A 27,023-nucleotide genomic window follows, 5' to 3' on the forward strand; every position below is an offset into this window, starting at 1 on the left:
GGGTTTTTTTTGTTAATTTGGCAGGGAATGTTTGAAACTACAGCCCCTTTGTCTCTTGTTGACAGATCACTGTAGGACTATCTGCTTGACAGTCTGCTTTAACGTACATCTGTCCTGTCTGGTTGGGCGCTCCCCCCAGTTTGGAGTGTCTGTACATGGAATATGAAGAGGATGATGACATTTCCTTTGCAAAATGGATGAGCAGTTTCTGGGGTCACAGCTTGATTGATGAGAATGAGAAAGAGGGTAAAGGCTACAGGAAACGCCAGACGCGAGCCTTTAGTGAAAGGAGAGCCTCCCTTCCAGTAAGAAGTGTGTGTGTGTGTTGGGGGGAGGGTGGGGATAAGTGCCTCATCAAGGGTCTGATCTTGAGATACTGTGGTGATGAGTGTGATACACATTACGGAGTAAATGCAATTCCTGTTGGCTACATTGGGAGGTGTGGGTGGTCAGTATCTCTCAGCATCAGGCTTCTGGTACCTTTATAATGAAAAAAAGAAAATTAGCTCCATGCCAGAAAAACAATTAAGGTATCTCAACTGGATGAGCAAAATGTTTTCACTCCTTAAGAGTTTAAGCCATACGGGAAGTTAGGAGGCGTATATGGGCTGTGCTCACAGCATAAGGGAATGAATGTGCTTTAATTATTTATTGAATGAGGATGAGTTCTGTAAAAGATGATGAAGGGAGAGTGAGAGGGGTTTAGGGTTATTCCCTGACAGGTTTGGTTCTGGAAGGAAGGATTAGGTTATCTCAGGTTTCAGAGGAGTAGCCGTGTTAGTCTGTATCAGCAAAAACTACGAGAAGTCCTTGTGGCACCTCAGAGACCAACAAATTTATTTGGACATAAGTTTTTGTGGGCTAGAACCCACTTCATCAGATGCATGGAGGTATATATATTACAGCACATGAAAAGATGGGAGTTGCCTTACCAAGTGGGGGGGTCAGTGCTAACGAGGCCAATTCAATCAAGATAGAAGTGGCCTATTCCCAACAGTTGACAAGAAGGGGAGAATATCAACAGAGGGAAAATTACTTTGTGTAGTGCTAACGCGGCCAATTCAATCAGGGTGGATGTCACCCATTCCCAACAGTTGACAAGAAGGTATGAGTATCAACAGAGGGAAAATTACTTTTTGTAATGACCCAGCCACTCCCAGTCTTTATTCAGGCCTAATTTGATGGTGTCAAGTTTTCAAATTAATTCCAGTTCTGCAGTTTCTTGTTGAAGTCCCTAAGGTGCCACAAGGATTCCTCGTTGTTTTTAGGTTATCTCAGATTCTGCTCCAGCTTCAGTGAATGAGCTATTGTATAGATCCTTTGTTGTTTAAGATTTATTTTTAATGTAACTTTTTATGTAGAAATAAAATGACTAATTGTTAGAAAATGCATGACAGGAACGCAGCCAAGGATTAAGCCCATGTGGAAGGAGTATTCCAGAAAGATTTCTGTCCAGGACCCCCTACTTCACTGCTTTTGCTTAGCCATCTCACGTTCTTCTTCTTGTAGGGACCAAACCTGCTTTCCTTGCTTGGGCAAAACTCCCATTGACTTTAATGGGAGTCTTGCCTGAGTAATGAGTGCACAATTGCATTTACAAAAAAAAAAAAAAGACAGTAATTTCCTATACCACTGTAGTATCACTAGTGGAGGCTGACACACCTTTTTATAAGAGTGAGCCAGCATAATTATGTGGTACACAAATCTGTAGTATAATTATGTAAAATGTGTTCTCAATTTAAGGTCCTGATCCTGCAAAGCCTTAAGCACCTGAGTAACTTTGCACACATGAACAGTCCCATTGAATTCAAAGAGACTACTCTCATATGTAAAGTGATGTAGGTACCTATGTCTTTGCAGGATCAGGGTCTAATTCTGTAACTATTCTGAATCAGACAAATCTGAGCCTGCTGTCCTTGGCACCACATGCATAACTTCTCCTTGAGGTCAGACTAGATGATCATAATAGTAATCTTCTGGTCTTAAAATCTATGAATCATTGTAATGAAAGATGCTATATATAACTAAGCTTACTATTGTATTATGGAGATCCAGCTATTTTTGCAAGAAATTTTCTGCATTTACCCCTTGTGGAGACCATATTTAATCTACCCACGCTGAACCCTTGGTTCCTTTTCTCTGACATGTGGGTTTTTTCATTGTTAGAATAGGTTTGCTTTTTTAAAAACATTCTACCTTGGTACTTTAGTCAAGTTCAGGAGACAGGTTGAAGCTGCACCCCAGATTCACCAGTTTTGAACTGTCCAGTCAAGTTCATTCTTGGGCCAGATCCTGGGATGGATCTATGCTGAGTGACTTCTTCACCTTAGGGTGTGACCCAGAATGTATTTATAGAGCCATAGGTTTAACACACCCTTTCCTAGTACATAAAAAAGTTCATCAGTTTTGCTGACTGTGGGTAATGTCTCTCTCAGAACAGGTTTCAGAGTGGTAGCTGTGTTAGTCTGTATCAGCAAAAACAATGAGGAGTCCTTGTGGCACTTTAGAGACTAACAAATTTATTTGGGCATAGGAGTCACACGTCATACTTAGAGTTAAACATGTGCTTAAGTACTTTGCTGAATAGAGATGGTTTCCTGAATCAGAGGTGCCTGGAGTATTTTCTAGATCCCTGTGCTTTTGCAGTAAAGAGAGGGAAGACTGGGGTTTTCCCCAGAGGCCACGATAACTAATCAATGAGAGTTTTGCTGGTAACTTCAATGGGACTAGGAGTTGCCACTTCTATTAGTGTCCTTGGATAAATTCATTTTACTTCAGTGGAGTTACACCAGGGATACATTTCACCTGTTTTGTTTCTCAGTCTCAGGACTATATATATATATATATATATATATATATATATATATATATATATATAATTTGAGACTAGAAATTTCTGACCTAGAAACCTGACCAATTTGCAATGAACAGGGTTGAAAAATGAAGCCTCTGAGCTGTTTCTAAAAATGATCCAAACAGTGGCACTTGTAGTTTCTTAGAATCCTCTCCGTTAGCCATTTCATGCATTCACCATGTGCCATAATCTCCCATGGCAGACCTGCCATTACATGCACATGGTCACTTATGCAATGGGCAATACAAGATATCTATGTCTAGCCATGTATGGACAGAGATTTGTAAAACAACTCCCCCTGCTAACTGCTATAAGAAAATTAATAATAATTTTCACTTTTAATTTCAGGATCCTAGTATAATTTATAGACATGAAGGAGATGAACCTCACAACTTGTCTCTGATGTATTATCATTCCCATTTTGTAGCGAGGAAGTTGAGTCATGGGATAAGAGGGAAGGTCCTCTCATGGATTGGTAACTGGTTAAAAGATAGGAAACAAAGGGTAGGAATAAATGGTCAGTTTTCAGAATGGAGAGAGATAAATAGTGGTGTCCCCCAGGGGTCTGTACTGGGACCAGTCCTATTCAACATATTCATAAATGATCTGGAAAAAGGGGTAAACAGTGAGGTGGCAAAATTTGCAGATGATACAAAACTACTCAAGATAGTTAAGTCCCAGGCAGACTGCGAAGAGCTACAAAAGGATCTCTCAAAACTGGGTTACTGGGCAACAAAATGGCAGATGAAATTCAATGTTGATAAATGCAAAGTAATGCACATTGGAAAACATAATCCCAACTATACATATAAAATGATGGGGTCTTGAATACTGCACTACAGATGTGACCGCCACATCTCAAAAAAGATATATTGGAATTGGAAAAGTTTCAGAAAAAGGCAACAAAAATTATTAGGAGTATGGAACAGTTTCTGTATGAGGAGAGATTAATAAGACTGGGACTTTTCAGCTTGGAAAAGAGATGACTAAGCGGGGATATGATAGAGATCTATAAAATGACTGGTGTGGAGAAAGTAATAGGAAGTGTTATTTACGCCTCATGGCACAAGAACTAGGGGTCACCAAATGAAATTAATAGGCAGCAGATTTAAAACAATCAAAAAGAAGTATTTTTTCACACAACGCACAGTCAAACTGTGGAACTCCTTGCCAGAGGATGTTGTGAAGGCCAAGACTATAATAGGGTTCAAAAAAGATCTAGATAAGTTCATGGAGGATAGGTCCATCAATGGCTATTAGCCAGGATGGTCAGGATGGTGTCCCTAGCCTCTGTATGCCAGAAGCTGGGAATGGGCGACAGGGGATGGATCACTGGATGATTACCTGTTCTGTTCATTCCCTCTGGGGCACCTGGCATTGGCCGCTGTTGGAAGACAGGATACAAGGCTAGATGGACCTTTGGTCTGACCCAGTATGGCCATTCTTATGTTCTTATGAGCACATAGGGCTTAAGTATTCGGTGTCAATGAGTGGGTTATTAGCAGATCTGGGAACAGAACTCAGGAATCCTGGCTCCCACGCCCTGTTCTAACTATTAGGCATTACTATCTGACTAAAATCTATGCTGCCACTCCTTCTCAAAAAATCTTAGTTGGATACCATGGCATACTCTTGCCTGTACACATGAGACAGTGGTACACATGAGAACTGACATTGGAAATTCTAGAGATCTGTTTCAAATCCTTTGCTTAACTCAGTGACCACTGCAAACTTTAAATACAGTGACTTATGATGCCTTGCTGAAGTTCCTGAAATCAGCAGCTGCGATCTTTTTTTACACATTTTGCCATCATTTATCATCCATCATTAAATATAATCCAGCTCAGGCCAAATTCTTTTTGCCAAAGCATTTTATGCATGTGTGTCACATATGCAAAGAGAATTAGTCCCCTCAGTGCCAAACACAAATGAGACATGTTCCCTGTTCTGGGCATTTGAAAATTATAAAACTTTATCTCCTCAGGTTCTCTGAGTGAAAAACTGAGTTATGTGGAAGGCAGAAAAGGAAAGAGAGTTTATTTCCATATAAACATGTCCACTTTCCAATAGACATTGTTACTGTCAGTGATGAATTTGATAAGCAAGCACATAAGTGCAAGGGTAGAAATCATAGAAATGTAGGGCTGGAAAGGACTTCAAGAGGTCATCCACTCCTGTCAGGGTTCCCTCCCCACTCTGAACTCTAGGATACAGACGTGGGGACCCGCATGAAAGATCCCTTAAGCTTATTTCTACCAGCTTAGGTTAAAAACTCCCCAAGGTACAAATCCTTCCTTGTACCTTGGATTAGGTAACACTGCCACCACCAAGTGATTTAAACAAACATTTAGGGAGGGCCATTTGGAGCCCTACCTTCCCCAAATATCCCCCCAAGCTCCTACATCCCCTTTCCTGGGGAGGCTTGAGAATAATATCCTCACAAATTGGTACAGGTGAACACAGACCCAAACCCTTGGATCTTAAAACGATGAAAAAACAATCAGGTTCTTAAAAGAAGAATTTTAATTAAAGAAAGGGTAAAATAATTACCTCTGTAAAATCAGGATGGTAAGTACTTTACAGAATAACAAAAGACTCAAGAACACAGAGGATCTCCCCTCTAGGAGATCTTGCATCCGAAGAAGTGGGTATTCACCCACGAAAGCTCATGCTGCAAAAACATCTGTTAGTCTATAAGGTGCCACAGGATTCTTTGCTGCTTCCCCTCTAGGCAAAACCTTAAAGTTACAAATCCAGGGATAAACTTCCCTCTAGACAAGGAAAATCACAAGCCAAAATAAAAGTAAGCTAACACATTCACTTATTATTATTTACTAATTCTAAATGAGTTGGATTGCTTGCCTTCTTGATCTGTCTCTGGCAAGCACACAGAACAGACAGACCAAGAACAGACAAAACAAAGCCTTTTCCCCCTTCCCAGATTTGAAAGTATCTTGTCCCCTTATTGGTCCTTTTGGTCAGGTGCCAGCTAGGTCACCTGAGCATCTTACCTCTTTACAGGTAAAAGGATTTTGTGCCTCTGGCCAGGAGGGATTTTATAGTACTGTATACAGAAAGGTCGTTACCCTTCCCTTTATATTTATGACAATTCCACCTCCTTGCACCAAGGCAGGACTAAGTAAATCTAGACCATCCCTGACCATACCCTATTCTTAAAATCCTCCAATGGTGAACGCCCACAACCTCCCTTAGAAGCTTATTCCAGTACTTAACTATTATTATAGCTAGACATTTTTTCTAATATTTAACAAAAATTGCCTTGCTGCAGATTAAGCCAATTATTTCTTGTCCTATCTTCAGTGGACACAGAGAATAATGGATCATCATCATTTTTATAACAGCCCTTAACATATTTGAAGATGTTATCAGGTGGGTCTTCTTTTCTCAAGACTAAACATGTCCCGTTTATTTAACATTTTCTTACAGGTCAGGTTTGCTGAGTTGCTGCTGTTGAAATTACTGATACTTTATCTATGGCAGTGGTTCTCAGCCTGCAGGCTGAGGGCCGCTTGCACCCCAGTCAACACATAGTTGTGGCCCATATGACATCCTCAGGGCCGCACAGGTAGTATAAATAGTGTGTGGATGTGGCCCACATAACACATGGAGAGCTACATATGCGGCCCATAATGGAAAATAGGCTGAGAACCACTGATCTATGGAGAAGCAAAACCAAGTCAGAATGAAGGTTTGCCTATCACTACTCTATTAAAGAAGACAAACCTGATTCTAGGTTCAAACCATTTTCAGGCACAGAATGCTTGGTTATGAGGTTCTTCAAGGGAAAGAAAGGAATGGACAGATAGTTTTGGATTCTGAATGTCTGATGTGCTGGGGCCTACATGCTCCAAATCTACTGTGATTCTTGAGTAGGCCCCAACAAACAATCAACAGTAATGTTGGTACAGTGAAGAGCAACTCTGTTTATGGGAGCTGAGGGAGCTTAATGCTTCAGAGCATGAATAGTTTTCTTCAACAAAAATCTGTGGCTTATAAAAGGGAAAACATTTTATATTCTGAGCTATGCAGTCAGCATAAATCCTGCTTGTGATGGCTGGAGCTCTCTGGAGGCATCACCTAATGGATAGGCGGTCAGACCTTTAGTTGCTACATCTGTACTCTTTCCCCCATACCACCTCCATGCCTGGTGTCAATCTGTCTTCTTTTTGTTTGGGGTGCCATTGATCCTGGAATCACAGCAATATGATTATACAGATTGGTATTTAATATGGCCCTGTCTCAGTGATCTGCACTGAGGCCTACTCAGTGATCTTTAATGTGGCTTATTCAGTGATCTGCTCTCAGGATTTTTGAGGAAGACCTGTTCTTTAGCTGGAGCAATTGTCATGTCTAGAATGTGCTTTTCAGTCTGGCTTTTGCTTCAGACCTTGTTCTATAATTCCACACTGTGAATGCAAATTTAAAAAATGTGTTTATCAAAAAATAGAATATTTTCAAATACTACACAGAAAGAATGACAGAATATAATCCAGGATCTCAAAAGTTCTCCTGTTTTTGCCCAAATCTCCGAAGAATAGACTCTAAGAGATTTTCCAGTAATTGATGCACACGTTGACCCAGGAAATAGACTTGAAAGCTATAATTTTGTTCAATTTAACATAGTATGTTTACTTTCCCCCAAAACTTAATTGATTGCTTTGATGTACTTTTAAACCATAATACAATATGACTCAACAGTAAATACAGCCGTATTGACCTGTTTGAAACAGTTATGCTTCAAAGTAAAAATAGTTTGACCAGAATCATTACAGCTTTTCTCAAAAGTGATTGTATTGGTGCTTACTGAAGGAAGTTATGTTTGGAAATGAGAAATGAGAGTACAAGATGAATAGCCCTGGGAGCAAGGTGGTTCCATCTGTAGTAAAAATGTGTGGAAAAGGTAAAGATTTGCAGAATTCTACTGCAAAAGTGGGATGTACAAGTTAACAATTATCAGGACATAAAGTCACAAGAAAAATCTACATAACAAGATTCCAAGAATGTCACTCTGTGTGTCGCTCTGAAACCTGTTATGTCTATCAAATCAGTGTGAAATGATGGAAGCAGCTACCAGCATTTTTGTTCACAATATCACCAGGTTCAATCATCACCAGGATTCATGGTCTGTTAGCATCAAATTTTCAAGTTCTCAGCCATTTTGACTTAACAAATTACACCCTTGTGGTGTACAGCTCCAGTTAGGCATGAATCTAAGGCCTTGTCTACACTACAAGACTATTTCGAATCTACTTAAGTCGAATTTGTGGATTCGACCTTATGAAGTCGAATTTGTGTATCCACAGTAAATACACTAATTCGAATTTCTGAGTCCACAGTAACGGGGCTGGCGTCGACTTTGGAAGCGGTGCACTGTGGGAAGCTATCCCACAGTTCCCGCAGTCCCCGCTGCCCATTGGAATGCTGGGTAGAGCTCCCAATGCCTCCTGGGGGAAAAATGTATCGAGGGTGCTTTTGGGTAACTGTTGTCATTGAACCGTCAATCACGCCCTCCCTCCCTGAAAGCTCCAGCGGGAAATCTGTTCGCGCCCTTCTCTTGTCAGTTACAGCGCGTACGCCACAGCACTGAGAGCATGGAGCCCGCTGCGATCATCGCTGCACTTATGGCCGTTGTCAACTCCTCGCACCTTATCGTCCACCTCTTCCACAGTCAGCTGCTGAGAAATCGGGCGAGGAGGCTCCGTCAGCGCGGTGAGGACAGGAATTCACAGAGTGGCGCAGACCTCTCACAAAGCAGGGTACGCCGCACCGTGGAGATCATGGTGGCAATGGGTCAAGTTCATGGTGTGGAACGGCGATTCTGGGCCCGGGAAACAAGCACGGACTGGTGGGACCGCATAGTGCTGCAGGTCTGGTATGAATCACAGTGGCTGCGAAACTTCAGGATGCGTAAGGGCACTTTCCTTGAACTCTGTGACTTGCTGTCCCCTGCCCTGAAGCGCCAGGACACCCGGATGCGAGCAGCCCTGACTGTGCAGAAGCGAGTGGCCATAGCCCTCTGGAAACTTGCAACGCCAGACAGCTACCGGTCAGTAGCGAACCACTTTGGCGTGGGCAAATCTACCGTGGGGGTTGCTGTGATGCAAGTAGCCCACGCAATCGTTGAGCAACTTCTCTCAAAGGTAGTGACTCTCGGAAACGTCCAGGACATCATAGATGGCTTCGCCGCGATGGGATTCCCAAACTGCGGTGGGGCTATAGATGGGACTCACATCCCTATCCTGGTACCAGCCCACCAGGCCAGCGAGTACATTAACCGAAAGGGCTACTTTTCAATGGTGCTGCAAGCACTGGTAGACCATAGGGGACGTTTTACGAACATCTTCGTTGGGTGGGCGGGCAAGATTCATGACGCGCGTGTGTTCAGGAACTCTGGTCTGTTTAAATGCCTCCAGGCAGGTACTTTCTTCCCGGACCACAAAATAACGGTTGGGGATGTGCAGATGCCTACAGTGATCCTCGGGGACCCAGCCTACCCGCTAATGCCCTGGCTCATGAAGCCCTATACAGGCGCCTTGGACAGAGAGAAAGAACTCTTCAACTACCGGCTGAGCAAGTGCAGAATGGTGGTGGAGTGTGCTTTCGGACGTCTCAAGGGGAGATGGCGGAGCTTACTGACTCGCTCGGACATCAGCGAAAAGAATATCCCCGTAGTTATTGCTGCTTGCTGTGTGCTACACAATCTCTGTGAGAGCAAGGGCGAGACCTTTTTGTCCGGATGGGAGGTTGAGGCAAATCGCCTGGCTGCAGTTTACGCTCAGCCAGACACCCGTGCCGAGAGAATATCCCAGCGGGAAGCGCTGTGTATCCGGGAGGCTTTGAAAGCAAGTTTCCTCGGAGAGCAGGGTAACCTGTGACTCTCCACTTGCTTTCAAGAGAAACTGACCCTGGGCCTGTGTCTGTATGTGTCGATTTCGATCTGCGGTTACATACCCCGTTCTCCAAGTTTCCCCCACTTCCAAAGCACGTTTTAAAGCAAATTAATTGTTACACTCATTATTAATAAATCTTTGTTTTACTTTGCATTTCTGTTCAGGTGTTGAAACATGGACGCATACTGTGCTGGGCACGGTGTGCACTGATGTACAGACCGCTTGTTCCATAGAGGAATGACATCCTCCTGCTCCTACATAGGTCTCTGGGGTGGGGGACGGTTGCAAGTGGTTGTGCATCAAGGGGAGGGATTGCAGGAAGGGGTGGGTTTGCAGGAAGGGGCGAGTGGTGCCTTCTTTGGATAGGGGTTTGGATGACGGCAGTGGGCTGCGGGTTTGGGCGTAGGAAGGGGTGAGGGGTGTGGGGGAAGGGTGAGTATCTGTCCGTGGATGAGGGCTCTTGTTGGGGCTCAGGGCAGCGGAGAGGCTCGTTGCTACGGTGGAAGTGCATGGTAAGGGCAGCGTGCCTTAACATTAAGGGGGTGGCAGGCGCTAGGACCCTGGACAAGCATACACATCACAGAATGAGCCGGGGCAGCATACACCACACAGAGTGACCCTGGTGCCTACTGACTGCAGTGTGTGTGTGCCCTGCAGTTGATCATGCCCCCAAGTCTGTACCCTGGTAATGTAGGCTATACCGTGCAATTATAAATCCCCTCCCCCCCCATACACAAAAAAATCCTCTGACACGAAAGACGTGACCGAAACAGTGAATAACAGCAAACAGCTTTTAATAATCTAATACACAGTGGGGGGATGAAACTTGGATTTGGGACTGGGTGAGCCTGTAAGGGAAGCACTTCTACAAATTTATAGCGTGAGAGGTGTGTGGTACATTAGCGCTATGCAGTGGTGCAGTGACAGTTCTCACGGCCCCTACCGCCCCTCCGTCTTGTACTTTTGGGTGGGGGGGGCAGGACTTCTTGGCGGGGGAGGGCGGTTGCAGATACACTGCAGGGGGGCTCTGTCCTCCTGCCTGCGGTCCTGCAGAAGATCAACAAGGTGCCGGAGCGTGTCCGTTTGCTCCCTCATTAGCCCAAGCAGCGTTTGAGTCGCCTGCTGGTCTTCCTGCCGCCACCTGTCCTCCCGTTCGATGTGTGTGCGATGCTGTTGACATAGGGTCTCCCTCCACTGTCTCTGCTCTGCCGCCTCAGCTCTGGAGCAGGCCATCAGTTCCGCGAACATCTCGTCCCTAGTCTTTTTCTTTCGCCGCCTAATCTGCGCCAGCCTCTGCGAGGGGGATGCCGGGGCAGTCCGGGAAAGAGCCGAAGCTGTGTGATGGGAAAAGTAACTGATTTCCTTGAACAGATACATGTTTGCGAACAGTGAACACAGTCTAGTCAGTTTCTCTGAACAAGACCATACAGGGCAACAAGTCTCACGAGATCTCAGGACAAGTTCGAGATTTCGGAATACGCTCTCATTGGCTGCGGCATTGCACAGGAGAGCGGACAAGTGGGGAGAGACAGCTGAATCCGTCTAGCAGACAGTCCCGGTAAGCCTTACAGTACATTCTGCTTATCAGTTAATGGATAGCTGTGCCCTCCCGCTAAAGGCAATCTGGAAATCATATACTCTGACCCTTTTCCAGCCACTCCCGCCAGTGCACGGGAAAGATCAATGTATGCTTTTCCTATGTGGCCTACAACACGTGGCTGTTAAGCGAGGGTCATTGTTATGCAAAGTAAAAGTCAACCATTCACAACAGTAACAATACACTAATTGCCCTAATTAGATGCAGCATTTCATGAACGAGATCACCCTGATGCGGGTCCCTTGGAGTCACAAAGAGCGGATGCTAAGGGAAGCCCTGCAGAGACCAGGACCATATGCGGCCATGCTTGTGGAGGCGATGATTCCCATCTACATAAGGATGTCCTGGCGCGGAAGAGTGTGCTTCCACGGAGCACCCAACAAGGTACCTCTCCCCAGGAACCTCCTGCGGAGGCTTTTCGAGGACCTAAATGAGACCTTTCTTGAATTGTCCCTGGAGGATTATTGTTCAATCCCTATATGTGTGGACCTACTTTTCATATAGTTTTTCATTGAAAATTTTATATATAGTATTTCTATTTTTTTATACCTGTTTTATAAAAAATAAATGTTTACATGTTTCTAGCACTTACCGCCTGATCCTTCCCCTGATTCAGAGTCCGGGTTAACGGCCGGGGAGGGTTGGTAGGGGATCTCTGTGAGGGTGATGAAGAGATCCTGGCTGTCAGGGAAAGCGGTATTGTGTTCGCTGTCGCCTGCGCCGTCCTCCACAGACCCTTCCTCATCTTCCACATCGGCGAACATCGAGGAGGAACTGTCCAGGTTCACTATGCCATCCACTGAGTCCACGGTCACTGGTGGGGCAGTGGTGGCAGACCCACCTAGAATGGCATGCAGTGCCTCGTAGAAGCGGCATGTCTGGGGCTGGGCTCCGGAGCGTCCGTTTGCCGCTCTGACTTTTTGGTAGCCTTGTCTCAGGTCCTTGATTTTCACGCGGCACTGCATTGCATCCCGGCTGTATCCTTTCTCTATCATTGCTTTGGAGACCTTCTCGAAGGTCTTTGCATTCCGCTTGTTGGAGCGCAGCTCCGACAGCACAGACTCCTCGCCCCACACACCGATCAGATCCAGGACTTCCCGGTCTGTCCATGCTGGGGACCTCTTTCTATTCTTGGATTGGCCGGACTCCTCTGCTGGAGAGCTCTGCATCGTTGCAGGTGCTGCGGAGCTCGCCCCGATGTCCAGCCAGGACGTCAGATTCAAAGTGCCCAGACAGGAAAATGAATTCAAATTTTCCCGGGTCATTTCCTGTGTGGCTGGTCAGAGAATCCAAGCTCCGACTGCTGTCCAGAGCATCAACAGAGTGGTGCACTGTGGGATAGCTCCCGGAGCTACTAAGTTCGATTTGCATCCACACCTAGCCTAATTCGAGCTAGCCATGTCGAATTTAGCGTTACTCCACCTGTCGGGGTGGAGTACCGAATTCGAACTAAAGAGCCCTCTAGTTCGAATTAAATGGCTTCCTGGTGTGGACGGTTGAGCGGTTAGTTCGAATTAACGCTGCTAAATTCGATTTAAAGTCCTAGTGTAGACCAGGCCTATGACATGCCAAGAGTCTTAGACCATTGTGATATCAGAGGTAACTCAACCAATCACCACCCTTCCTCTACAGTTAATTTGCATGCAACAGTTTCATTAGTTGTATGAGGGAGACTGTACAGATGGTGGATTACATGGTCCAAAAGCCACACCTCTGTGTCCAACTGCCATGCGCACAATCCAACACAAATCTCCCCACACAACCTTCTGCCAGACACAAATCAATGCAATCACTCACACAACACAACCAGCATACACAATAATCCCAAACACACATAGCCCCTCACTGCAGCACATACAACTCATTTGCCACCTGCACAAATCTACACAACTTTCCCTGCACAACAACACAATCAGCACACACAATAACCCCAAACATCACTCTGAAGCCTAAAATGTGTTTTGGGTCAGTGTGAAACTATGGAAAGAACTACACATGGTTGAGAATATCACCAGGTTCTGTCATCACTGGGATTCACGGTCTGTTACTTTCCAATTTTTAAGGTCTCAGCCCTTTTGAGTTTGAAACACTGACTTTACTAATTACACCTGGGCTGCAGCATGGGATTATAATTACTGCCAGTGCGTGTAAATTAAAACAACCAATTAAAAAGTCAAAATCCATGTATATGGGACTGTCATATCTTGATGAAAAATGCATAGCTCTGTCTTGCTGCAAATATGGCAGTATCTGGGCCTGCACAAATGTGAATGTCAGTGAGATTATTTATTTATTTATTTATTTATTTTTAGTCCCTTGGAGTCTGAGCCAAGTCCACCCACTCCCTGTATTGTTAAAAATCCACTGAAACTGTTTCATGTCATGCTGATACACTGATTTCTGCAGGCAGACAGTTACTGCTCCCAAGAACAGCCATAATGTGCAATGGGCTTTCTGTAGTAAGGTGCGCTATTTGTCTAGGATACAGGGCATTGTAGTTTGTCTTTTCACAGACTCTTCCTGTGTTCTGATAGACCATACCAACATTTGTGGGTTTTATGGATATTTTCTGGGTCTTATGTTTGGGACCATTTTTATATTGGATGTCAGTGTGGCTGCTCCCAGTAGGTTTAGCTTTGCGCTACTACTGCTAATAAGAGAGACCTGAAGACCTTTGCAAATAATGGTACCATTATTAGTGCATCAGACCCAGAATGCAGAATTCAAAAATAGGGTGGGTGTAAGAAATCAGAGAGGTGAGGCTCATAGGTGCCATTGTGACTCCAAGAGCTAGAGTCATGTTACGGACAGTAGAAGGAGGTAAATCACTGGAGTAGTATTAGCCAGAGGCAGCAGACATCAGATGTAGGGCCTAATTTTAAGAGGCGCAGAACACCCAGAATACCAGATGTAGTCAATGGGAGCTGCAGGTGCTCAGCGTATAAGAAAATCAGGGTCCGAATGCCTTTGTGTATATGGGGAATAGGGGAGAGTGAGCTCCACAGGGGCCCTTGCTAGACCATAGCTCTGCAGCTGCTTACGAGCACACAGAGGAGTGGGAAAATCAGGCTATGGCCAAGGCCTCAGTCATGCCTCCTCTAGGGCAGACAGTGCTTCCAGCCTCACTGGTGTCCCCTCCTTGCTGGGTGCTGCGTGGGATCACTGTGTGGGAAAGGAAGACTGTGCATTAAGCCTGTGGCTAATGCATAAGCCCCATACAGAAAATATACCTCATATTTAATGCTCTTTCCCATCTTTTCTTAGAATATATTTCTAGACTGTGGGACAGATCCTCAGCTGGTATAGAATTATAGAAATGTAGGACTGGAAGGGACCTCGATAGATCATCTAGTCCAGTTCCCTGCACTGAGGCAGGACTTTCTTAAAAACCTCCCATGACAGACGTTCCACACCCTCCCTAGGTAATTTGTTCCAGTGCTCAACTACCCTTACACTTACGAAGTTTTAACCTAAATTTCCCTTGCTCCAATTTAAGCCTATTACTTCTTGTCCTGTCCTTAGTGGATAAGGAAAACAATTTATCTTCCTCCAATTTGTAACATTTTACATATCTGAAGACTCTTATGTCTCCCTTCAGTCTTTTCCAGAGTAAACAAACCCAATTTTTTCCTTGTAGATCATGCTTGCAAGACCTTTAATAGTTTTTGTTGCTCTCAGGTGTAGCTTCCTCGATGGAGCTACTCTGATTTATAGCAGCCGAGGATCTGGCTCCAACTTCAGAAAGACACTGTTGACTATTTCGAAGGCTATATAATACTTAGTACTTATGTATCACTTCAATCTCCTTTACAAACATTGAATTAATCCTCACAACATCCTTGTGAGGCAGATCAGTAAATGTTATCTTCTTTGGACAGCTGAGGAAACTGAGCTACAGAGAGTCCACATTTTTCAAACTTGGGTGCCTAAAGGTAAGGCACCTGAACTAAGGCTACATGCTAGCAGTTTGATTCCCAGTTCACACAGACATACTCGCGCAAGCTCCCATCAAGTCGGCGAACTAAAAATACTAGTATGGCGGCGGTAGCACAGGTTCAGGCAGGTTTGTGCCCATGGCGGCCAGCCTATGCCACCCTCGCTGCCCGTGCTACCACGGCTATACTATTGTTTTTAGCGTGCTAGCACAATGAGAGCTAACACGAGTATGTCTGCACGAGCTGGGAATCACTCCCCTAGCTCACGGATAAATGTAGCCACAGTGCCCTGATTTTTAGAGGTGCTGGGCAGCCACAATTGCAGCTGGAATCCATGGAAGCGGAGAGTGCTCAGCACCTCTAATAATTAGGCTACTTATTTGAATGCCTGAGGTTAGGTATCCACAATTGAAAAATTGGACTAAGGGGCAAATTCTGCTCCGGTCTCTGTGGAGGGTCCCTTGGCAGGGTGGTTCATGGCACAGGGCGGGCAGGCTACAAGAGGCAGTACAGCGTCCTTCATTCATTCTGTAGCAGAGTTTGATGTACAGAAAGGCTGCTCTGCTTTTATGTGTAGTACTGAACATTGACATCTTCTATTGCAGGCCAAGCTTTCGTCCATCCATATGACAAGACTTCATGCATCTACCAAAACCCCATCTTCAGGCCACTTGAGGGGCTGCAAGGAATTTCAAGAGGGCCAAGATGTTAAATGCCATTGTCACACGAAGGCATGCAAAATATCCTCACCAGATGGCTCGGGATCAACAAGTAGATCAAACTCGATCCAGGAATTTTCAGAATCCTTTGAGAAGCAACTGCATTTCAAAATCAAGCGCTCAGTTTCTCTGGTAGGTAACTACCATTACGGGTGCTTATTCCACATAAGAAACAATGAGCCAAATTCATCCCATTGACTTCAATGGGGATATACCAAGGATGCATTTGGATTAGTCTCTTAAATGAGGCAGTTTGTACAGTAGCACAAACAGGCTTAGTTTGATAATATATTATTAGCCTGAACACCCTTAATGTAGTGCAATTCTCTATACCAGTTGCTGGTGGGATTCCAAAATAAGGCAACTAGCTGGCCTGAACTGACCATGGTGGTAAGATTTTTTAAATGGATTCTCCAGCTGTGCCAATGAAGTGTTACAATATTAAAATCCTGCTGCTTTTTATAGCTGGACAGGTAGCTGCTCACCTTAGCTATGAAACTCTGCCCTCTTTCCCGTTGCTGCTGACCTATTTAACCATATAGAGTGTTGCTCGTAAGATGGCCCCTGAAGCATAGGCATTTTACTATATTTTCTATTTGCCTTGATGACACAACCAGTTACAATAGTTTCCGTCTTTTATAGTTCAGTTTCCTAGGATTTAACACATATTCTCCCATCTTAACTATTCATAAAAATGGAGAGAGAATAATACATTTTAGCATATTTTTATTTCAAGGCCTTTCATAACAGGAACACAGTCAACTCGAATCATGCTGCCTGAAAAGGTTTTACTTATTGTTGCAAGTGAAACTTAAGCTTACTAGAACTGAATAAACAGAGGGGGAAATATTTCTCCCTCATTTTCCAATTTGTTTTCTTTGCATTTAACAATACTTTGTGTGTAGTCATTTTCAGCTGTCTGTGTGAGTCTTTCATGCAGCAGCATGGGAGAGAAAATCTTCTTTACAAAAAGGAGATGTGATTGTAAAACCACAAAAAAATCAGTAGATGGACTCTGGAGCAGATCCAAAACCTGAAATGACTTTTAACTCTTGTTATTTTTTGTTTTGCTAGATTTCAAGTTGATTCTGGTCCAGCAAGGCATTTAAGCAGGTGTCTCAAGCATGAGACTTCAGTAGGACTACTCCCATCCATTACAATTCAGTGGGCCCACTCACATACTTCAGGGTTAGGCACCTGCTTATATAAGTTGCTGAATTCAGCCCCAAAGAGACGAGATTGCCTACCCCATCTCTTTCATAGATAAAAGCTATTTTAAAAGCACTGATTACATTTTCAAGTTGTGAACTCTTAGGGTCAGATCCTCATCTGGCATTAATTTGCAAAGCTCCATTAAAATAAATTTGGCCACACTGGTTTACACCAGCTGCTCTGTAGTTTTAAAAAAAGTTGTAAAATATCCTTTAATTTGATGATTTAATATAAAGTGGAGAATGGTACGTGGAGAAGAAAGGGCTGGCCGTTGGGAACAGATTCTGACTGGCTTTGAGTGGTGGGACAGAGAGGAGAGATATGTCATAAATGTCCTTCACTTTGCTTGTGCTCCTGGGCAGGAACCAGCCACAAAATCACAGTCTTTCAACTCCCTGAACACAAGGACTGCTCCAGGCTCACAAAGATGACAGTTATCATGAGGATGATAATTACAGTGAATAAGACTATTGTTTTAACTTTATGTGCCCCTTTGCAACCTCTTTTCCCCTTTAGGGACTGCTGAGCTCAGAATTTATTTCATTTAGGACCTTGCACTGTCCCTTTTGCTTTTCTCCACATAACTATTCTGGTTTATTTATTGTTTGTAAGAGTTGTCTATGGCTAGATAGTCTGTAAGTGCATGACACGGTTTGGATAAATGTACTGCATATAATACACAAAGTTCTCACTTCTGACTGTACTTTGGAAGGAAACCAGAATGTGTGTACATAACAGTAGTGTTTCCATGGGGTGTAACTGGGGTATACTTTGGTTCACCTTTCAGGCAGCCTGATCCTTCAAGGTGCTGTGTACATTCAAAGCCTCTTGAAGCCAGTGCAAGTTGAAGGTGTTCAGCACCTTGCAGTATTGGACGTTAGCTGTCAAAAATATGAGAGAGAATTTGAGAGTGCACTTGAACTTGGATTTCAAATTTAGCCATGGGAATTCCTATTTCTTTGAACATTATAAAAGTCCTTGAGGTGGCATTCAATCCATCCCTTACACTGCAACACAGGAAAGATACATGGGGAAGAGGCAATCCTATTCAACCTCATTCTTAGTGTATCGCTTTCCTCTTGAAAGTTGCATTGATGACAGCTAATAACCTTCAGCACCTGTGTTTGGGGAGGTCTTCAGAACCAACAGAGAACATCATCAAGGCACGTGGAGGCTTCATTACAATCTGGATCAAGTGAGAGAGTAGCAAGACAGAGGCTGGTCTGAAATCCCAGGGCTCCTCCTCCCTCATGGCCTTTCAGACGGGTGATCCCACCTGTAGGTGTGCAGCATATCAAGGTTATAGGGGAACACATGTTGCATCCTGCTGGGTTTTAGGGTGACTACTCTGGGGCCATGAGTTTGAGACAGTCATGTTAATGCTGATTTGGCACAGGTAGGTGACCAGCATTTTTATAATATCTTTTTGATTAAATAAATTATGAGCTTTTGTCACTCTTTTGGGTATTTATTTCTAATTTTCTCCATTCTATTTTCCTTTCAGCAACCTGAGGGCATGAAGGAGAGGAGAGAGCGAGCAAGGATGTGCATGTCCAAGAGCAGATCTCACAAGAAAGAGGGAGGGAAGAGGGAGCCAAAGAAAGAGCAGGAGGAAGAAGAAAGACCAGAGATTTCTGCTGGAAAACAAAGCTAATAGCTTCCATCCTAAGTAGGCATTAAAAAGACAGATTTCTATATTAAAGGTTACAGTGTATTGGAGCCATTTACTGAAAGAGTAAAGTGAGTTTTGTTTTGATTAGATGGAAGAGGCCGGTTAGCTAAAGTAAAGTAAACCCTAATTTTTAAAATAAAATTATTGCAGTGATACCTTTGAGGCTGTGTTTCTATTGTCCTCTTTTTACTTTCTCCATTAGAAGCATGAACTTGCTTTAAGGAGAGTGTGTGCCTAGTTGGATCAAGGTTTAAGTGAGCCCTGCATCATTTTAATCTGGATTTCAGTCAGATTTAGATTTTGCACAGCAGTGGACATGCTCATTTAAGAGGAGAATGCACACAGGTTGCAGACCCTTGCAAAATCGCATGTAACCCACTGCATTTAAATTTTTGTTAAAAACTGGAAATAGAGCCCAGACTTATCAAGAGGTTTGAGAAAGAAAAACGTCACACAAACTGCCAAGCACTGCACAGCTCTGGCTGTTGGTTTGGTTTGTCTTGTAAATTAAAATTTTCTTTTTTTAACCACCCCTCAAACATTTATTGAAGCAATAAAACAAAAGGGAATACACATCTTTCACTGAATATATCATTGGCTCTGTTTAAATCCAAGATCTTGCTGCTGCCCCACCTGTCCCTGCTATACCTCATTGCTTCATCCCACCACGTTTCCTTCCCCTTTCCCTCCATGTTACCCTTCACCTCATCTCTCCCCACCATGCCCCCAATGTCAATTTCCCCACCCGTGAACTAATGCACCCTCACACTTCTACCCCCATGCCTCACCATCTACCTCAATCTCTCTTGTGCTGGTCCTCCCCACCCCATTTATTGTCTCACTTATCCACTCCACAGTTCCTGTGAACCCTCATTGTCTCATTTCTGACCTTATCTCTCTTATGCCTCTGTAATCCAAAGACTTCCCCAATAAAACCAGACTAACCCTCACCAATCTGTGTTCTTCAGGGAGATTGCCAAGAGAGAACATTGCTCCCACAATCCAACAAAGCAGGAATGTTCAGTGGAAGGGTACCAGCCCTTTATCTTTTCCACTTGTTCCACTTCCATGATTAGGGTCTTTGCCAAATGAAGGGAGCTGGGCTCCTGGTCTGCCTTTTGTAAGTAGGGCTTAGAGAAGCCCCATCTCCCAAAGAATGAAGTTTCCCTGTACTCAGGGGAAAGTCCCAAGAAATATGGGCAAGATTTCCTTCTGGGCACAGGAAAAATCTGCCCAGGTGATGGGGCTTACCTCAGCAGAGGAAAAAAAGAACTAGATAAGTTCATGGAGGATAGGTCGACCAACGGCAATTAGCCAGGATGGCCAGGGATTGGAGTCCCTAGCCTCTGTTTGCCAGAAGCTGGGAATGGGCGACAGGGGATGGATCACTTGATGATTACATGTTCTGTTCATTTCTTCTGGGGCACCTGGCATTGGCCACTGTCGGAAGACAGGATACAAGGCTAGATGGACCTTTGGTCTGACCCAGTATGGCTGTTCTTATGTAACCCTTCCTTTTGTGGGAAGGGCTTTCCTAGGCTTTGCCTATAGAAAATAGGGACAGGATGACACTATTAGGGAAGATGGAAGGCTAATGACACTAGCGGCAAGACTCAAATTTTTTTTGGTTGTCTTGTGATTTTCCATGATTAGCAAAAATCTTGTCACTTTAAACCAAAGTAGAGTCTTAATTTTGAATTTCCAAACTTTTAAAAGTTTAGGTTATCTGTAAAATTTTTCAAAAACTTAGCTCCATCTTAATTTCATGTTTGTTTCTGAGTATAAAAAAGGTGATTGACCTGTAGTTAGTGTCTGTTAAATGTTTTTCCTTTGTATCAAATGTTATAAAATTAATAAACACAAATGAAAAAACTAAAGATGTACTCATTTACAGTTGTCATTAGTGGGTTCATTTCAGGTTCAAACTGGAATTCCACACAGTCCTTCTTTCATACAAAACTGCCATGCTGATGCAATTTTCTTTAACTAAAATTTAAAAATTACATTACACAACAATTTAGGCTAGAAGCTGAAAAAGCTACTGGGTGAGCTACGCTTTGGACCCCTTTGCAGTCCCTCTTGAGCAGTGGTTCTCAAACTTTTGTACTGGTGATGCTTTTCACATAGCAAGCCTCTGAGTGCGACCCCCCCCTTATAAATTTAAAACACTTTTTATATACTTAACACCATTATAAATGCTGGAGGCAAAGTGGGGTTTGGGATGGAGGCTGACATCTCGTGACTTCCCCTGTAATAACTTCGCAACCCCCTGAGGGGTCCTGACCCCCAGTTTGAGAACCTCTGCTCTTGAGTGTACCCCTCAGGTGGCAGGCTTCACCTCTCTCAGGGGTGGAAATCTGCAGTTCAGCCATTCTTAGACTGGTTCTCTGGGTTGCAGTCCCTCCTGTTTCCCAACCATGTTAACGTGACAAGGCCAGCTCTAGTTGGACCTGCAAGAAAATTCCTTCCAGGAGCATGAGACCAGTGACTGATTGAAATTATTCAAAACAGCTTCTTCTTCCAAACCAACGTATTGTTTATTTGGCCAAAGGCAAATGGCAATCAGAAAAAAGGTTAAAGGCCTATATGTCAGGTCCCAAAGCTTAATTATGAATTGCAAATTGAAGTAGATGTGGGAAGCTGATCTGGAAAAAAACAAGTCACTTGTTCCCTCAAAATGCTCATAAACAACTAATAGCGATGAACTAAGCTAGTTTTAAAGCAAAGGTCTCTATCACTGGAGTTAAAGGAGAACTAGCTAGCTGCAGGATTAGGTATTTTAGCTTCTCTTTGGGGCAGTCACTGAAGGGTGACATCACACGTGTCTGTGCACATTTTAAAGCCCGACACTTCCCCAACTGACTGGGGATGGGTAATGCTCTGTTAAAATAATCTCCTCTGCTGTGTTTCCTGACACCTGAGACTGACCGGTATACTCTCCTCTGGGAAGTGAATCCAGGGGTACACAGAGAAATTCTTCTGGAATAGGCATCTCAATAGCAGGATCCATCCATAATAAGATGATTTCTAAGAGGACTATCAAAACAGTTTACAGTGTCACTACCCACGCTTTTAGGTTTGTGAATGTTCAGCGTCACAGCAGAGTAAAAATACTCTGACGCTTCTGATGTATTGTTTAATCAAAGCATGATTTTGAGGATGGATCAAAGTTCAGCTACATATGTATATAATTAAATGTAACAGTTGACAAGGACAGCATGAAACCATTGATACATTTATTTATATACTAGTAACACATTCTAAGAAAAAGGGGGAAATCTGTAACAGAAATTCAAAACCAAACAACTCAGAGCCACTATATACATAAAAATAGAATATGAAATAAACACAGCAAAAGAAAAAGCTAATAGTAAATATGCAAACATACAAATAAATACATTTTGCATTTATTCTCAGATGTATGAAATAATACTGATGGATGCCCATGCCAGGCTTTGGGTGCTCTCAATGCACACATATTGCATACAGTCTCTAGATATATTCATATAGACTGCCTAAAATTATCCACTAAGAAAACCAGTCATAATCACAGGATATGCAATGATCCCATTATCCACCAAAGCCCTGGAAAACAGATAGGCCTTGTAGCATGTCCAGAAGAATATACATCCAGAGTTGGGTGGACTAAGCTGAGAAGTGAATTCCAGAGTCAAGGAACCTTCACAGAGACTCAGTTCCCTTTCTGTAACACTGTGGCCTTGTCTACACTACGGGGGGAGATCGATCTAAGTTACACAACTTCAGCTACGTGAATAAAGTAGCTGAAGTCGACGTACTTAGATTTACTTACCGTAGGGTCCACACTAAGCTATGTTGACAAGTAAACATCAGATGTAAAGCCACTCTTTGGTCTGCTAAGTTATCCGATACAATCTGGTAACTCAACCACAAGTAGTTCTGGGTTGGAGTCATCCTATGACTGACAGTGATTTATGTTCCTTTGAAGGATGAAGATTCGGATCCATGTGTTATTTGTCATGATGATCTTGAGACTGGCAGTATAATAGAACTTCACTGCATGCACAGCTTTCACAAAGAGGTACTGCAAGAAACTCGGGGGCGGGGGGCCCTATTTCCCATCAGTTACAGTTTACTTGGAAGAGGAAGGATTCCATAGATGACCTTCCATGACAGCAACTAGCCTTTGACTGAGCCCCTTATGCTGGTGGTTGAGATGGGGGGCGGGGGTATAGAAGCTGCTGCACTACTTGATGCTCCTCTTACATGGGATGAATTCCCCAGTGCCCAGCTAAGCTGCCTCCAGGACAGCTTTGTACTAGAGGAGAGTAACAAAAACTGCCCTAATGCGGGGCCGGATCAGAACCTCTGTATCCAGTGTGTATTTGTTCCTGATATCAATTGGTTGAAAAATAATTATAGCAAAAGAATGGAATCTGGGTGTTATATCCTTGGGGCAGCCGGTGTAAGAAGCAATCACTTGAGGCCAGAGAGCAGGCAGCTAACCAAAACCTCCATTTTATTTACAGATATACAGAGAGCTCACTCAGCCGATTGAAACCGGTTGAGCTAACCCATAATAATCTAACTCAGTTGCCATAGCAACAAAAACCATGACAACCAAATACACAACACTGGATATCTCTGCAGAATTGATACTGGGATAGGGATAAGAGGGTTTAACTTCTAGGCTCTAGTTCAAATCTGACCCAGGACAGAAGTGGCCAAGCATTGCTATAAATGTTGGATCTTAGTGTGAATGAGTTTGGTGGGTTTGGTACAATCTTCAGTGGACAGCTGATCACATGACAACAACCAGTAGCATAAATGGCACCCTTATTGGCACACTCAGCAAAGTGACCAAGGATCAAATTAGCCATAGAAAATGTATCATGTCCCTAGAAATGATCTCCCAGGGTGATGCTTTAGGCATAATGGTTGGGAAGCTTGATACTGCTGCTTATATTATACCTCTTCTGTGGATAAACACAGGACCTTAGTCTCAAGAACTGTCAATCTAGCACTAAATTAACTAACTAACTAACTAAAGAGAGAGAGAGAGAGAGATCTTATACTCCTGAAAAATTAAAATTGGGTCTGATCCTGATCCTATTGAAGTCATTTCAATGAAAGCAGAATTGAGTCCAATGACAGCATTCATGGAGGAACTCAGGGAGAATGGGTGAGATCGTGGAGGACCGGAGAAGGGGACCTGGGGAATTATAGACCAGTCAGTATAACTTCGATACCTGGAAAGATACTGGAAAAAATTATTAAACAAACCATTTGTAAACACCTAGAGGATAATATGGTTGCAAGGGATAGCCAACATGGATTTGTCAAGAATAAATCATGCCAAACAAACCTAATTTCCTTCTTTGATAGGGTTACTGGCCTAGTGGATGGGGGGAAGTAGTAGCCAGAATATATCTTGATTTTCATAATGCTTTTGACATAATCTCACCTGACATTCTCGTAAGTAAACTATGGAAATGTGATCTAGATGAAATTACTATAAGGTGGGTGAACAACTGGTTGAAAGACCATACTCAAAGAGTAGTTATTGATGGTTCACTGTCAAGCAGGGAGAATGTATCTAGTAGGGTCCTGCAGGGGTGAGTCCTGGGTCCAATGCTATTCAATATTTTCGTGAATGACTTGGATAATGGAGTGGATAATAATCTTATAAAATTTGCGAGATGACATCAAGTTGGGAGGAGTTGCATGCACTTTGGAGGACAAGATTAGAATTCAAAATGATCTTGAGAAATTGGAGAATTGGTCTCAAATCAAGTAGACAAAATTCAACAAAGTTAAGTGTAAAGTACTACACTTAGGAAGGAAAAATCAAATGCACAACTACAAAATGTGGAATAACTGGATAGGTGATACTGTTGAGGGTTATAGCAGATGTCAAACTGAACATGTGTCAACAATGTGATGCAGTTGCAAAAAAGGCTAATATCATTCTGGGGTGTAGTGACAGGAGTGTCATATGTAAGATATAGAAAATAATTGTCTCATTTTACTAGGCACTGGTGGGCCCTCAGCTGGAGTATTGTGTCCAAGTCTGTCTGTCACACTTTAGGAAAGATGTGCATAAATTGAAGAGAATCCAGCGGAGAGCAAGAAAAATGTTAAAAGATTTTAAAAACCTCACTTCTGAGGGAAGGTTTAAAAAACTGGGCATGTTTAGTTTTGAGAAAAGAAAACTGAGAGGGAATCCTGATAGCAGTCTGCAAATATGTAAGCGCTGTTGTAAAGAGGACAGTGATAAATTGTTCTCCATGTCCACTAAAGGTAGGACTTAATCTGCACCAAAAGAGATAGATATTAGGAAAAACTTTCTAACTATATGGATAGTTAAGCTCTGGAATAGGCTTCCGAAAGAGATTGTGGAATCCCCATCACTGGAGGTTTTTAAGAACAGGTTGGACAAACACCTGTCAAGGATGGTCTAGGCTTAGTTGGTCCTGCCTTATTGTAGGGGCTGGACTTGATAAATTCTTGAGGTCCCTTCCAGCCCTACATTCTATGATTCACTGAATACATGGGTTTTTATGCTGCATTTTAAAAAAAGGTTAGATCAAAGCTTTGGTCATATATGGGAATTTACCAATCATCCCTCTCAAAAATCCTGGTAGTTGACTGTCAGTGTAACAAGTTTGGATTGCTAACTTTCTTTTTCCCATATTCTTTTCCTCCAACAGTGTATCGAAAAGTGGCTGCTAAAGAAACCAACCTGCCCAACTTGTCGCATCCATGTGCTCATGTCAAAGTCTATTTTAGACCTTCATCAACCAGGATGAAAAGAGCTCAGAAGGACTCCATAGAGGACTCATTACAAAGCTCCATTTCACTTAGAGAAGAGAAAACAAAAAAGAATTGTCATTCCTTAGATCACAGGGTACAAGGTAGTTATAACAAGTATAGCTTTTTTTAATGTTAGAAATCAACTTTAAAGATCAAAAATGAATTAAATGAAAACCAACTAACACATTCTGCCTGTGCGTGCCACTACAACATGCCAATGTTTGTGGGAAAAGAGTGAAAAAATATTTGTTTTTACAATTGTACAGACAACTGTAAATAAAAATCACATATTTGCTACAAAAAGAAATAATTTAATGGTGAATTTCACTCATTTTTTGTTAAATGGCTGGATTATATGATTATGCAATAGAGGGAACCCTTTAATCCATAGCAAGAGAATTAAGTGACACACTGGCATGAAGTTAAAAATTAATTACAGTGCCACTGAGAGACTCTGGATTGACAGATATTACAATGAAAGCTGGAGCAGTGATGCTGTAGACTTCCCCTTGTCTCTAAACTTTCCCTACACTATTTTTAATCTCACTGTATTAATCCTATTCATTTTTGAGGTTCTAGGTTCCTATGCCTGTTATGAAAGTCAGTTGACTAGTTGGTTGATCAGATCAGAGCACCCTGGGCCTGTTGAAGGACTAATTTAAAAAAAAATTGCTTATGCAAAAGACACTTCAAGAAGACATATCAACAGAATGTAATTCCACTAGCAGTGGTTAAATTATGGCAGATGTAGTGATACAAAATGAGAAAGGGCAGGAAATGATTGCAACTATAATCATACACAATTCAAATCTAAAGCTGACTGTCATCTCATGTATCCCATAAAGTCAAATTATGCCCTTGAATGTGCATGCAGGAGTCTCACTGGTGTGGATGGGAGCAGCACATGTCACAGGGCAGAATTTGGCCTGTTGCTTAGGGATTGCAGCATATACTGAGTTGATCAAGGGGATATTGCTGGTATGTCTAGAAGTGCCCTCCATTTATATTCTCTAGTCACTAAATCATTATGTGATGCAATTCCCAAGCTGTACATCAAATTCCATAGACCAAATTCTTCCATATCATCACTGATAGATTAGAAATATGGCATTCCCCAAGAATCAGCCCTATTTTCCACGTTGTTTAATGTACTCTCTATATGAGGCCTTTTGGGAAGATTGTTTCTAGACGCAGGGCAGAACATCATCAGGAGACTGATAGTTTACATCTTGTCCCAGGGTCATTGCACATTTGGTCCCTACTCTGACAGAATCTTTGAAAGGGTGCAGAAATGGTGTCTGATCCTAGAGGTATCTTATTGAGAATAGGGA

The 27,023-nt window shown here is 43.0% G+C and overlaps 1 protein-coding gene across 1 annotated transcript in view; it reads left to right on the forward strand.

The window, feature by feature from the left end:
• The window catches only part of LNP1 (leukemia NUP98 fusion partner 1), a 40,883-nt gene extending 14,989 nt beyond the window's left edge, over positions 1-25,894 (forward strand). Inside the window, exons 2-4 of the mRNA XM_044992222.1 lie at positions 15,903-16,148; positions 22,868-22,960; positions 25,590-25,894. Coding sequence (XP_044848157.1) covers positions 15,903-16,148; positions 22,868-22,960; positions 25,590-25,688 — 438 coding nt within the window. The 3' untranslated portion in view covers positions 25,689-25,894. The remainder of the gene's footprint in view (positions 1-15,902; positions 16,149-22,867; positions 22,961-25,589) is intronic.
• Positions 25,895-27,023: the final 1,129 nt, after the last annotated feature.

The sequence above is a fragment of the Mauremys mutica genome, chromosome 1 (genome assembly GCF_020497125.1).
Source record: "Mauremys mutica isolate MM-2020 ecotype Southern chromosome 1, ASM2049712v1, whole genome shotgun sequence".
Taxonomy (NCBI): Eukaryota; Metazoa; Chordata; order Testudines; family Geoemydidae; genus Mauremys; species Mauremys mutica.